The 15,684-nt window shown below is 45.2% G+C and overlaps 1 protein-coding gene across 1 annotated transcript in view; it reads right to left on the bottom strand.

Annotated features, from left to right (window-relative positions):
- Positions 1-15,684, bottom strand: part of LOC126235085 (uncharacterized) — a 1,179,108-nt gene that overhangs the window by 852,809 nt on the left and 310,615 nt on the right. Inside the window, exon 5 of the mRNA XM_049943819.1 lies at positions 10,676-10,722. Coding sequence (XP_049799776.1) covers positions 10,676-10,722 — 47 coding nt within the window. The remainder of the gene's footprint in view (positions 1-10,675; positions 10,723-15,684) is intronic.

The raw sequence follows: 15,684 nt of genomic DNA, 5'->3' as shown, positions 1-15,684 counted from the left end.
GTGAAAAGGTTTCCGACATGGTTATGGACACCTGACGGAAATTGACAGACTGAACAGGGAACGGTAGTAAGCGCTAGACACATTGCACACTCAATAAGGGAAACGTTCGGGAATTCAATATTTTGAGATCCACAGTATGAAGAGTGTGCTGAGAGTACCAAATTTCAGGCATTATCTCTCAACATGGACAATGCAGCGGCCGACGACCTTCACTGAACGACCGAGACCAGCGGCATTTGCATAGAGTTGTCAGTGCTAACAGACAAGGAACACTGAGTGAAATAACTGCAGAAATCGATGTTGGACGTACGACGAACTTATCCGTCACAGCAGTACTGCCAATTTGATGTTTATGTTTTATGGCAGTAAACCACCGATGCGAGTGCCTTTGCTAACAGCACTACATCAGCGCCTCTCCCGAACTCGCGACCGTATCGGTTGGACGTTAGACGACTGGAAAATCGTGGCCTGGTAGAAGAGTCCTGATTTCAGTTGGTAAGAGCTGCTGGTAGGGTTCGAATGTGTTGAAGACGCACGAAGCCATGGAACCAAGTTGTCAACAAGGCACTGTGCAAGTTGGTGGTAACTCCAAAATGGTGTGGGCCGTGTTTACTTGGAATGGACTGGATCCTCTGGTCCAGCTGAACCGATCGTTGACTGGAAGCCTTTTGCAAGTATTCGTGGACTTCATGATCCCAAATAACGATAGAATTTTTATGGACGGCAATGCGCCGTGTCACCAGGCCAAAATTGTTTGCGATTGGTTTGAAGAACATACTGGAAAATCTGAGTGAATGATCTGGCCGCGCAGGTCACCCGACATGTATCCCATTGAACATTTTACGGGACACAACCGGGAGGTCTGTTCGTGCACAAAATCCTGCACTGGCAACATTGACAATTATCGACCGCTATAGAGGCAGCATGGCTCAATATTTTTGTAGGGAACTTCCAAAGACTTGTTGAGTTCATGGCACATCGAGTTGGTGCATTACGTTGGGCAGGAGGAGGTCCGACACGATGTTAGGAGGTATTCCATGGTCATTTATCACCTATATTTACCAATTCCTTTTCGTTATCCTTAAGTACTACGAGAGGTGACCATCGTTATAAAAGTCCGCCGGTGCAAGTAAAGTCAATAATAGTGATCTGAGAGAGGCGCCGATACGCGGTACAAGTAATGGCATCTCTCCCGGCTGTTCACTGGTGCAGAAGCTGCCTCAAAGGTTTTCAAGCCTTACCAGAAGTCAACAAGGGGACGAGGACGCCACATACTACAAAAAATAAAATATCTTTTTATAGGAATCTCGATGTGAGCGCCTTTTATTACGACAGGCGACCAAGAGACAACCTCACCAGAAGTTCATCTCACTTGATGAAACACAGCGTGAATAAATCGTACACAGACCCTCTTGAAGGGGTGGCACCAGCAGTCCTTGCCGCATTAGCATCGACCCTTATTAGCCGCTTCTATCAGAATGAACTTCCGACTTCCTAGAGAGCGGTGCTCACTGTAGAACAGCTTTGTGAGGAATAGCATAGGTAGTGCATGGGAGAGTCGCCCAGACGAGGCAGGTTGAATGCCGTGTGGGGACCTCCAGGCCAATACTGGAACAACGTCACTGCAAAATAACGGATTGTAATGGTGAGCAATTGCTTGGTTGATCTTCGCCATTCTGCTTGTATGCGTTTGAAGTTTTGCAGACATTGTCCATTAAGTGGTGACCGCTGCATGCCCGTTCTGTCTCATTCCGCCCACGTTCTGTACTGGCGACAAGCGCCGAAATCATATGGATTACCATTATTATTATTATTGTTATCATTAGTATTATTGATGGAATGCCTGCAAGCTTAGTCAGTCTCGCTGGTATCCAGTTGCAACTCTGCAAGATTAGCGATTAGCTTATTTGTAGTTTCGCTCGTCTCTGTTATTTGTTGAAGGAATTTTTTTAATTACTTGTCGTGTACTATGCAAGTAACTATGTGATTCTGCGTTTCAGACCCAGGTGGTTTTGTTTAGATTAGATTATATTAGATTAGCTTAGGTTAGAATTGTATTTGTGTTTTATCATGCTTCATGGAGCTTACTGAGTCGTTGCTGGCAAATCAGTGTAATGTATTGAGCTTAACAAATACGGCTCGTATTAGGACGTTATTGGTCCATGCTCAGAAGGTATGGTCAGATTGTTGCATGACTCTTCGTGGATCTTGTCACTGCCATCCTATGTTAAACATACGCAAATTTTATAAACTTACTTTAGTAAAATAAAATAATAATATTAATTAATAATATTTGTGGCAAACTAATTAAACTATCGAGTTACCTGAAGAGTTTGCTGTATTAAAATTTCTGGCGAAGTCATAAACCCGGCTCGGTGGTCTCGCGGTTCTAGGCGCTCAGTCCGGAACCGCGCGACTGCTACGGTCGCAGGTTCGAATCCTGCCTCGGGCATGGATGTGTGTGATGTCCTTAGGTTAGTTAGGTTTAAGTAGTTCTAAGTTCTAGGGGACTGATGACCTAAGATGTTAAGTCCCATAGTGCTCAGAGCCATTTGAACCATTTTTTTGAAGTCAAAATTTTTGATAAACATAACTTGAAATTTATAAGGTTTGCTTGAAGTTTCGCCTTCGCAATTGATCACATATAGGTTTGTGTGTCTGAAAAGCTGCCTTAGAATATAAGAACGCATCTGTAATAGTTTCAATTATTCTATATTTAAGGTCATGTGTGGCTGCGTACAAATTTCGACCGTGGGCTATAATTAGAAATTATTCTGCCAAAAGATAGTTAGCCGAAAGATAATGAATATTTAAACAGTTGCTAAAATAATAATTGGGGCCGCTGCTGTTTTCCGTTAGACTAAAACTGTTGCTTTTTTTCTATGAAATTTTGTTCAAATGGTTCAAATGACTGAGCACTATGGGACTTAACATCTAAGGTCATCAGTCCCCTAGAACTTAGAACTACTTAAACCTAACTAACCTAAGGAAATCACACAACACCCAGTCATCACGAGGCAGAGAAAATCCCTGACCCCGCCGGGAATCGAACCCGGGAACCCGGGCGCGGAAAGCGAGAACGCTACCGCACGACCACGAGCTGTTGTAGTTGTGTATTAATTTCATTTACCAGAATAATGTTTTAAGATTTGTTTTCTTTTTATTGCCTCTTGTGTTATATAGAAGTTGTTCTGGTACGTTCTTTCTATGTTTACCGTCTTTGGTGAAAGTCTTAATACTGTTTCTTTGGTATATCCAAGGGGACTTCAACCACAATATAAACGACCTTGCTTGTTAAGAAATTTTCCAGGCTGTTTGCCGGTACTAAACATTCGTAGCATTTCGACCACAGACTCTTTAGAAGAAAACATGTAACATAAATTTAAAACTATTCTGGCACCTGCCTCATGTATACGGATATTACTGTAATTTAGTGTATTTTAAAGTACATATATTACATTGTGAATATTTCTTAGTCATATTTATTGCAGAAGTTATGATATTACGTTTTTATTTGGGCAAGGATTACATTTATGAAAGTTTTCTTTTCTTTTGCCTGTTTTCTGATCGTGTCAGTGTTGCACACTAGATCTGAAAAATTATTATATCAGTGTTATTTAATGGCAATTTTTCTTTTAATTTTCACTGGGTTCGGCTCAAAAGCACTTGCCAACCCGCTCCCTGCCGTTTCAGTGGTGAGTTGCCGGGGACGTTTAAATTACATTATTGGACAGGAATGTGCCATTTAATTATTCCAGAGCACTTGTGTGCCGCTGTGCCGGTGCCCTGGCGTGGAAAATAACCCTCCGTTCACAGCCTCTGCTGCAGTTGTCGCGTTAGCAGTGTTCCATCATACCGAGGTGTGGTTTACTTGTCGTACTGCCACAGGTCTCTCGGCGAGGGAGAACTTACGCCGTGACAGCAGCGGGTTGCTCGGATCCTCATACTCAGCTTTGCAGATAAATAGAGTGCCGTTTCGTGGTTCACAATGATTGGTTGCACAGATACCTCACCCTCTTTAGAAGGTGCCATAAACTTCTCATAGAACTCCTGCTGCTTTATGACTGCAGTTTGTACTTTATTCCCACAATCTCTTTTTTTTATTTGGTTAGCTCTCTCTCTCAATAGATTTCTGCGACCTCTGTAGAAATTTTTACGCGCTTTGTAGTCTATTCGTTTACACGTTGCACATTGGGCTTCAAAAATACGTTCTCTGTCTATAACTTTTTCGTGACATCCTCAGTTAAGAGGAGCATGACGTGAAACTAGTAGTTTTAATTAATGACGTGCTTCTGGGTATACAGGCGAATTGTTGTTTATCACTTTCTCCCCAATATTTGGACGAGCGCTCCAGCTGTCTTTTCCAGTGCTGTGATGTGCACTCTCCACCTGGACTGCAGCCGGACATCGCACGTACGAACGGTCAGTCTGCTTTCGGCTGCGGTGGGGCGAGGACGTCCGCTGCGCCCGGCCGTGCGCGACCGTGAGCGCTTGCTTGTGTTTACCTTCTCGCGGCGCGAGTTGTATTTGTTCCAAGTTCAGTGCGATTATGGCACACACACGGCGCCACGATACGATCAAAGTTACTTTCCAACCAGATCACGCGCGTCCTCGAGCCTATGAAATAGAACAGTTCATTCGCGACGATCTACGTTTAGATCCGGCGACTGTCGTCGGAATACATTTTTCTATAACGGCGAGCGTGGTTTATGTTAAAATGACCAGTGCAGAGGTCTGCGCGACAGTGGTTTCTAAATACTCGAACTCTCTCCAATTCAAACATTCTGACGGGCATATCGGTGCAGTGACGGTGGATCATGCAGGCAAGGGCCTAAGGACTGTAAGAGTTTTTGAGCTCCCCTTCGAGGTCCCAGAGGAAGTTGTCAAGAACGCCTTCCGACCATATGGCAATGTTATCAGCCACGTTGCAGAAAAGTGGCAAACTTTCTCGACGTATAAGGTCTACAACGGTGTGCGCCAAATTAAACTTGAGCTCAAGAAACATGTGCCGTCCTATTTGAACATCGGTGGCTGTCGTGCAATCATCATGTACGACGGTCAACCGCGTACCTGTTCCGGATGTGGGCAGGAAGGCCATGTTCGATCGAGCTGCTTACAACGTAGAATTACGCAGATACCAGTGGGAGACTCCGTTTCCCCGACGGGGACGACAATCCTGCCCCTCACGTACGCTCAGACGACGATGCGCACCATAGTTGAGGACGAAACGGGCGATCAGACACATCCATCGACGCCAGAAGTACCAAGGGAGGAAGAGGAAGGACCCTCGGTGCCAAACCATCTGTCGCCCCCTCCACAGCAACAACAGCAGCAACAGTCCCACGGACTCCAGACGCAACATAACATTCAGAACGCGATGGACGTGGACGCGAACATTGTCCCGACCGCGGCTTTCCTAGCGGAAGGTGATACGATGCTGGATTGCCTCCCACATTCGGATACGGATGTCCACGTTCGAAAGCAACGTTCGCCCCGACGACGCAAGCGACGTCGGCGGACCCCTTCTGACGATTGCCTCCTACACACGGCCGGTCAAGAAGGTGACATCTCATCAGACAGCATGGATGCTGCGCCTGCTGAGGATCTAAGTGGTGTAGACGGTTCACTTGCCCATACTACGAGTGCCCAGTTACTTCTTGCACCACAAACGCGGCAGGTCGCGTCGATGGATGGCGCTCCGTCTACCTCTACCAAAGACGACGTACGTGAGAGAGATTTAGGTGCCGATCACCTACACAGCATCGTGTTGCACCCACTGTGGTCGGACGATGTTGAGGAACTTCCTGAAGAGGGCACGGGTGACAGGGGAGGGGGCGGCATTGGGGATGCCACTCCTAGCGTGAAAGACTCATAATTTGTAACGGGTTTGGTGGGTCCGGCATCTCTTGCGGTTAGCTTTTATTGCCATGGCGTCTACCCTAGGTGAAGAGGCTAGGCAGCACACCTTTCGCCTTGCCACAATCAATATCAACGCGATAAGGGCACCACACAAACTGACAATGCTACAACGCATGCTTGATGCGGCGGACATCGACGTGGCCCTCTTACAGGAAGTATGTGTCGCTAGTTTCCCTGACTTCTACGGATATACCGCCCACATCTCCCACGCCTCTTCTACCGATTGTGGTGTGGCTGTTCTGCTACGGGTCGGTTTGGCGGCTACGGAGGTACTGTACTTACCGAGTGCAAGAGCCATGGCAGTAACTGTCAACGGTGTACGACTCATCAATGTATATGCCCCTTCAGGATCAGGGAGACGGAGAGATCGGGCCCGCTTTTTTTCGGAAGATATATACGCGTCTATTTATGGGCCACATAGACGATATGGTGATCGGAGGAGACTTTAACTGTACATTATCTCCATCTGATCAGCAGCCACATCACGTCCCGTGTGCGGAATTGGAAATGCTAGTGCGTGACCTCCACCTGATTGACACGTGGCGCCACATCCATGGCCCAGCTCCTGGTTACACCCATTATACAAGCCATTCATCAAGTCGGTTGGACAAGATTTACGTCACAAGCACCCTTTCGACGGCGACGAGAGGAGCAGAGCTCTGGCCCACTGCATTCACCGACCACACAGCCTATATTTGCACCATTGCCCTCCAACCTGCACGTGTGTGGCGCAGTAGGCTCCCCTGGAAACTGAACGTCGCCCATCTAGACGAGCCGGCATGTAAAGGTGCTGTCGAAGAGTCGTGGAACGCGTCCTTACGGCGTCGTGGTCGTTACCGATCGACCCTCAGTTGGTGGATTGAATGTGCGAAGCCTGCTCTTAGACGCACCTTCATGGCTTACGGCCGGGAAGCAGCGGCTTGGAGGAGGAGCACGGAAAACTTTTATTACACCGTCCTACGGGAATGTCTTGCTATGGAGTCCTCACCTGACAGGCAGATCACAGTCAATCGCGCGAAAGCGCAGCTCGTCTCCTTAGCACGCCATCATTTACAAGGTGCTGTTATACGGTCGCGTGCTCCAGACATGATACAATCAGAAAGGCCATCTATGCACCACGTGCTCATAGAACGCAGGAGGCGCCGTAGGGCACTGGTAACCGACATGATAACCGACGATGGTCGACATGTGGTAGAACAAGCAGATATAGCAGAAGCCTTCTATGGGCATTACGCTCAACTTTATTCAGCAGTGCTCCCTGATATGGCGACGGTAGACACCGTTTCAGCACATGTCCACGGTACAGTTCCGCCATACATGGTACCGACTTTACTGGGAGAAGTGACAGAAGAGGAAGTGCTCGACGCCATTGGTAAAGGTGCTCCCCATAAATCACCAGGAATCGATGGGTTACCATTAGAGTTCTATCGAGCCTTTAAACAACTGTTGCTACCGTGTTTGATTGAAATTTGCCAGGAATTGATGTCCCCGGGTATAACATTGCCTGCACCATTCTTGGAAGGTATGATTGTCCCCATCCATAAGCCGAAGGGACGGAATCATGTCCGCGACTTTCGTCCCTTAACGTTATTGAACAGCGACTTCAAGATCTTTTAGAGGCTGCTATCGGAACGTATTCGCGGCACACTATTGCACGTCTTGTCCGGCGATCAGACGTCCTTGGGGGGACCCAACAACATCAGAACTGCGTTATGTCGTTACAGAGATCTCATCTCCCTTGCACGAGTGAGACGTTTGCCGGCAGCCCTCGCGTCTATCGACTTTAGCCAGGCTTTTGACCGTGTGGGCCACACTTTCCTCACGGCCGTTCTACGGCGCATGGAATACCCCGGCCCCTTTATCACAGTGTTGACACGCCTACTACATGGTGCAACTTCTCGAGTTCTTGTCAATGGAAGACTGACGGCACCCATGCCGATCCGCCGATCAGTACGACAGGGATGTCCATTATCAACATTGTTATTTGCATTGGCCTTAGAACCCTTGTTGTGTGGTCTCCGAGACAGGCTCACTGGGATACAGTTCGGCGGCTCCATCTATCGCTGCACCGCATATGCGGATGATTTGATGATCGTCATACGAGGAGCTGACGATATGGCCGCGGCTTTGGACTGGATTGAAACCTACGGTACAGCTTCTGGTAGCCAAATCAACGTTGACAAGTCCGTCGCCTTGAGCATCGGGATTGGGCTACCGCAGGAACACATTGCCCCATTACGCTTCAGTGATACTGTACGCTGCTTGGGCTTAGATTTCATGAACGACATGCGACGTGCGACGACGCTCAATTATCGACACCTTCTTAACCAAATTAGGGCCGGAATTGCAAATCAGCGCTTGCGATCCCTCAACATCGTTCAGCGGGCGTATTATGCCAATGTATACCTTGCGTCCCGCATACCGCATGTCGCCCAAACGCTACCCATTCCGAAGCCCTTGGCTCGTAGCATTATGGCGGCGCTGGGATACTTCGTCACCGCTGGTATGTTACTGAAGATCAGATACGTATCTCTTACCCTCCCCAAGGAAAAAGGTGGTCTCGGCCTAGTTAACGTCCATGATAGGGCCATTGCCCTCTATGTTAGCTCACATTTATGTCTGCTGCGCCGTTGTCCTACGAGCCTCACGAGTCTGCTTCTGACGGCGCTATGCCCTGCTTCACTAAGAGCGCCGGTGCCACTACAGGACATCCCAGCGCCCCTCTTTTATATAGGACGTTCCTATTTAGAACAAAGTTATTGCAGTGTCGCGCTCACGACACCACAAATGGCCACAACTCGACGCCTATATCATGACATGCTGCAACGCCGCCCCCTAAATGTGGTCGAACTAAAATATCCTGACGTACGGTGGCGCGTGGTGTGGAAGACTGTACACGATGCCATGCTTGATTCCGATGTTGTTTCTCAATGGTACGTCGTCGTTAATGGGAAGCTCGTGACGCAAGAACGTCTCTACAATATTCGCATGGCAGAATCTCCTAATTGTGTGGGTTGTAATACAGTAGATTCTGACGAGCACCGCCTCAGCTGTGGAGAAAAAAAATGGTTCAAATGGCTCTGAGCACTATGGGACTCAACTGCTGTGGTCATAAGTCCCCTAGAACTTAGAACTACTTAAACCTAACTAACCTAAGGACAGCACACAACACCCAGCCATCACGAGGCAGAGAAAATCCCTGACCCCGCCGGGAATCGAACCCGGGAACCCGGGCGTGGGAAGCGAGAACGCTACCGCACGACCACGAGATGCGGGCTCAGCTGTGGAGAGGCGGAATCGGTTTGGCACCTAGTGCGGCAGATGCTGGCTTATCTCTTGCGAGTTAGGCCGGAGCATATATCTGCACGCACTTTATTGTTTCCGGATGAGACATTTTACCCCAAGACTCGAACCAACTCTGTCACCTGGATACGTTGACATGCAGTCCATTACCTCTGTCGTGACGGACACAAGGATTTCCTTGACTTCTGGCTCTATTTGCAAGAAAGACATCATGCTATTTCTGGGCATACCAGATATCGACAGTGCTTCGCAAACTACTTATGAAGTGCCTTTCACAGGCCGCCGTGTAGCTGGAATGTTCCAGGCAGTGGCAGATGAGGTCAGAACGAACTGCAAACGACCATATATTGAACAATCTTATCAGTGGGCGCAGTCGCTGGGAAGCCTCACTACGACGTGGTAGCTTTCTTTTCATGCTATTTATGTTTCATATCTTCGATGGCGTCTTCATTCTGTTTTAGTTTTCCAGGCTTAGTTAACTGTGACTGTTCGCACATTGATATATAAAAAAAAATATTAAGACGTGGACAGGAGACCTGCGTTCGAATCCAAATAAATACACAAGAACAAAAAAAGAACAAAATGAACAACAAATAAAATTTAATAAAGTATTATACCCTTTCCTTTCTCCTTTTATTTTATTTTTTTATACAAAGTTCAGAGGCATATTTAATTTTTGTTCGTTGGCGGAACCTGAAGTGGCGGCGAACGGCCGTCCTAGTTAGCTTTAGGATGAAAGTGGCGGTGGCACTAGCTTTGTTTTTGTTTATAGGCTAGATAGGTTTTTGGGGGTAGTATGGGTGATAGGGGCCAACGCCTGAAGTGGAAGAGGTAATTTTCTTTCTTTATTAAAAAAAAAAAGTTGGTAGAGCGCTAAAAAAAGCGCTTCAGTCTGGAAAAAAATAAAAAATATATATAAAAAAAGAAGAAAAAAAGATGGATAGAGCGTCTGTCATAAAAAAAAGTTGGTAGAGCACTTGCCCGCGAAAGGCAAAGGTCCCGAGTTCGAATCTCGGTCGGGAATAAAAAAAAGCGGTCCTTGGTTCAAAAATAAAAAAATAAAAACGATCGGTCACACCGCTCTAAAGTATTGAAAAATCAGAGTGACCAGCTCGAAACCTCTTCCCAGACTCACAAGCTGGCCTTGCTTTTTTATTTCAAAGCAAGTAAGTTATCCCTCACTTGAAATATTAACAATCATTACTTTCAGTATACCTTTTGTTTCGAATGTTGCCGTTTAGATCATTTCAGCAATCTAGGCAGCGTTATTCGTAAAAATTTATAATGATTAATGTTCAATAATAGGTTTCGAAACGCTAGAGTTGTTTAAGAAAAGATTTCGGTTGTTGAGTTTCCTTCAAGAAAATTAGTTCTTAAATTATCAGACAGATATCGCAGGGTGTTAACGAAACAATGATGTAAAACAGAATTTATTCAATTCCTGGATACTCACATGAATCCAACGGCTGATGCTGTTGTACGGTGAACACAGCTCAGATTCTGAAACGAAAGATTTAATTTTAAATTCCTTGTTTCATTTAGCTCATACTAAATATCATAAATTAACATACTGGGTACTGCACTAACAAAAAAGTTAACGGACATGGGACAAATGCGTCAAAAAGAACAATGCAATAAGTTGACACTGGATATTCTTTTAATGAACACCTTTGGTCCCTTAAAAATATGGCATTGTAAAACATTTCTGCCATTCAAATGAGCCAATTTGACGAAAACTATGGTTTCATGAAAGTTTTGGTTTATCACCGTAAGACGGAATGCCACGGTCTTTTGTTTGTTACGGGTAAGCTGCCTGAGTTTCGTCTCTCTCGTTTTCACTGTTATGCCAAAGTGCGAGACGACACAAGCACATGGGAGTTGTCACCTGCGACGAAGTGTGTGTAGTGTTTTACAACTAACGTAAGTTGTGAACAAAATTAATGTTTTCCAAAGTGATATGTGCTCCAGCAGTAATCCTACAGAATGAAAGAACTCTACGAAACGACATCCAGAATGCTATGAAGGAATAAAAGAAACTATACCATCTGATGACGGGTCAGACGATGTCAAACCAGTAATGGGAAAATAAAAATTCTGTGATCGCACTAGCCGACTGGTAGCCGTGCTTGTGAAAACATTTATTCATCTAAGTCGCAGTGTTCCACATCCATAACAGATAGACTTTGTTCCTCAAAAAAATTCGTGAGCAGCCACCAAACTTTTGTCAGTTCGCCTTGCGTCTGCTGAAGGTATGAGTAACCTCATCTGCTTAAAACTATATACATTCTTTACTCCTAATACAATTATTGTAATTACTTTAACAATGTGTCTTCCTCGGTACTGTCTTTGCTAACAGACGTTGTATTGAAGCATTACAGAATATAAAGCACTGCAACTTCTTGTGTGTGAATCTCCTGCAAGCCACGTGGTCTCAGGCGGCTTGTCACGGTTCGCGCGTCTCCCACCGCCGGAGGTTCAAATGGTTCAAATGGCTCTGAGCACTATGGGTCTTAACTGCTGAGGTCATCAGTCCCCTAGAACTTAGAACTACTTAAACCTAACTAACCTAAGGACATCACACACATCCATGCCCGAGGCAGGATTCGAACCTGCGACCGTAGCGGTCGCGCGGTTCCAGACTGTAGCGCCTAGAACCGCTCGACCACTCCGGCCGGCCGTCGGAGGTTCGAGTCCTCCCTCGCACATCGGTGTGTGTGTTTTCCTTAGCGTAAGGTAGTTTGAGTTAGATTACGTAGTGTGTAAGCTTAGGGACCGATGACCTTAGCAGTTTGGTCCCATAGTAATTACTACAAATTTCCAATTCTTCTACTCTCCTGCAAGCACACCGTGGTTCGTCGTAGTTCACAAACAGCAGGTCTCTCTCCACAACTGGTCGGCAGAGAAGCACACCAACCTTAGGGGGATCCTCCGTTTTCACGCACAGCAGCGTTCAACCTTCAGGCTGAGGACAGCTCTACCTTGTCCTATACGCACTGCTCAGTTCACAAAACTAGCTATTATTTGCAATACTGTTGCACAGATTGATGACAATCCTGAATCACTGACAACTCGCTGGAATTGAAAACAGCGTAATGTAAACTGCCCGTCGCAGACTTCATTCCCCCAATACTCGTTAGTTTCTGTAGCACAGCGGTATGTATGCCCATATTTGTAGAAAATAGTGGTTTCGAAGTCGACTGGTCAGTTTGAAGTAAACAGCAGTACGTCTCCATTTGCAAATATTAAACTCTTTATTAGGTTAACGATTTCGATGTCACATCACATCGTCATCAGGCCTCCTGACAAAAGTAGATAGGGTGAAATCCATATCCGTGTACTCATTGTAGAAGCCATAGTAAGATAACCATTGTCTGAAGATCTGTGATAAAAACGACGGTTCACGTCGTGCATCTACCGACAACCACTTTGTCAGCGACAATCGCTATGTGACTTCAGCAGGGCCTACCAGCTCGCCGTGTCAGTTGTTGTCATATGAATATTCTGAATCTCGCTTGTTATCTCAAAATAGTGCACAAGTGTCACAATCACCATAATGGACTCGCACTTGCTGTGGGCGAGGTCATGGAACTGAATCTGGAGTTACATACGAGGTCGTTCAGTGCCCCGTATTCTTTTTCTCAGAGTTAGAATTTGGTGACATCAGTCATTTCTTTTATTTGTACTATTTTTCTACATAATCTCCGTCACGTTCTATGGCTTTATGCAGTCATTGTGTAAGAGAATATATTCTGCATGTATTCTCTATTGGTAAAATCTGTTTTCCTCTGCTCGTATCCACTTTTTCACTGTATGAATTAGCTCTGATCATCTTCAGATAGTGTCTGATGTAAAGAATTGTTAAACGGCCCAAACATGGAAGCCCCAGGGCGTCACATCATGGCTGCAGTGTAGATGAGGCCGTAATGTCCAACGTATGTTCCCAGGTTCTGAGACTTGTGTGTGAGCGCGCACTGTCGCGTTGTAGCTAGATTTATTTTGAATGCCATTAGACAGAACACGCCGCAAATGGTTGTTGAGTTTCTTCCGATTTTTCTCATATGTCTCTGAATTAACGTTCGCCGTTTTTTCAACAAATCCACGAGAATCATTTCACCAGTATCCAAAAAGATGTCATTATGGCTTTACTAGCAGAGGGAGCTACCGTGAATCTAATGACTGACTTTTTATTTCCGTCTCAAAGTGATGGACCCACATTTCGTCTCACCTAACGATCCGCGACAGAAAGACCTCTCCATTGGCCTCAAACTGCTACAATAATTCAAATGAAATGGATTTTCTCTGAATCTTGAGGTCTGCTGTGACGATTTATGGCACCCTGCTTGAGCATACCTTTGGATACCTAAGAGGTCCATCCATTACCCTTGTACTTCCAATGCTCACCGATAGCTGCAGAGCCAACTGTGGAGTTGCGATGCACGAAATATGGCATACGCGCGATACAACTCGTCGGGAGCTTCCCTGGCGCTCTGATTGTCTTTACACATCACCCAACAGTACTATCAACTTCATTACCACACATTGCACACAAACTTTTATGGATGCTCACGGTGGTTTCTATTTCCGCAAGCAATGATTCCGTTATAGCACATTTGTTGTAACGATTGTCTTGCGTGGACGCCATTCTGATGGTTCACTATGGATAGGTAGGAGGAAATGGATTGTTTTTTTACTCTTGTGGTCTGCCACATTGTTGCCAACTTCGTACAATGGCAGAGGAAATATCAGATCTGAAGCACCTGGAAGGACATTTTCCTATATATAACGGCTGTAAAAAACGAACTAAGTTTGGCACGCCTTTTAGTCAGATTTAGTGCAACAATTATACTAAACATTTAGAAAATATTTTACGATTTTTGAACTTTTTTGCCTGAATATGTAGCTGAATTATGTAATGAATGATAATTTTCGTATACATTAATTGTATCATATACAGGGTGTCCCACCTAACTCTGCCACCTCATATACAGAATTTCCTAAACGAAACAAAATGTAAAAAAAGGCAATGGGCTAGGGATGCACCAGGGGCTCACACAATGAGCAGGAATGTACAATTCATAAACGTAAACAAACAGCACTTTCAACACAAAGTTGCGTTTCTTTTTATATGGCACGTGTACCTTTTTTCTACGGGGATGAAAGCTAGAGGCACAGGTAGTGACTACAGACTTGTTTTCACTGTTCTGAACCTCATAGAACCTCATATTTTCTGAAATAGGGAGACTTTAAACGATGGCAACGACACCACAGTTTCTGTCGTAATTTGTTGAGCTCGGGCGGCCCACAATAGTCTTCAGGACAGTGCATGCAACCCGCACTACGGTATTAAAGATTAACGGCAGAAACTGTGGCATGGTTTCCATTATTTAAAGTATTCCAAACGGCATATGGTTCAGAGCACTAAAACCAAGTTTTCCATCATTAACTATACCTCCAGTTTTTATTTTGGCGGAAAAAACATACATTGTCTTTTTAAAAAAACGTAGCTTTGTGTTGAAAGTGATATTTGGTTACTTATAGAGATAGTGCGATCCTGCTCATTGTGTGAGTCACTGACATAGTTTCATCCCGGGGCAACTGCATTTTCACATTTTGTTTCATTTCTGAAATATAGTATATGAGGTGGCAAAGTTTGGTGAGACACCCTGGATAGAGGCGATCAACAGTAAAAAAGTGTGTAAAGTTATGTCCGAAAAATACGAGGGAAGTCCCTCTGAAAAACAAAGGTAGTAAATGCCCCAAAGGCAAAGGCTATCTGAGCGAAAACTGAGAATAGTGGGATATTTAGTTACATTTCTATTGGGAGGGGTATTACATGTGGCACCCTAATGACAGAATGCTTGAGTATTGTGCCCAGTAGTACAACAATGTCTACCACATGGACTTAACAGATGGTCTCTCGAGAACTACCGAATGTACTTCGGCATGACAAACACAGGTCTTTTACCGTGATGTAGAAATAAGACTGTTCATTGGTTAACAATAAAGTTAATGGATAACATATGAGGACACTGCTGCTCTGCACCAACAGCACGATGCACACTTAACTTTTCGTCGCCTGTGAATTCCTGACACACACACACACACACACACACACACACACACACACACACACACACAGAGAGAGAGAGAGAGAGAGAGAGAGAGAGAGCAGCTTTGATAACTAGATGTGGTCTTCAGGAAGAAACAGTCCTGATACTGGCATGTTGTGGTTTAAAGAAATGGTGCAAATAAAGCAGATGGCTGCACTGGAATTTGATCTCAGTTCCTGAACAATACAAATCACTGTCACATCACACTGGCACTTTATGGTAGCAAAAGATTGCCAGCATCCATTTTTATTTGGTGGTCGAGTCCAGAATTCAGTGAAACAAACGGATTTTTGATCGAAATATAATCCTCTGGACAAATTTTCAACTGCCACACAGCATTTCACTGAGTTAC

The sequence above is a fragment of the Schistocerca nitens genome, chromosome 2 (assembly GCF_023898315.1).
Source record: "Schistocerca nitens isolate TAMUIC-IGC-003100 chromosome 2, iqSchNite1.1, whole genome shotgun sequence".
Taxonomy (NCBI): Eukaryota; Metazoa; Arthropoda; class Insecta; order Orthoptera; family Acrididae; genus Schistocerca; species Schistocerca nitens.
The sequence above is the reverse complement of the archived record's forward strand: the minus strand, read 5'-3'. Positions and strand labels throughout refer to the sequence as shown.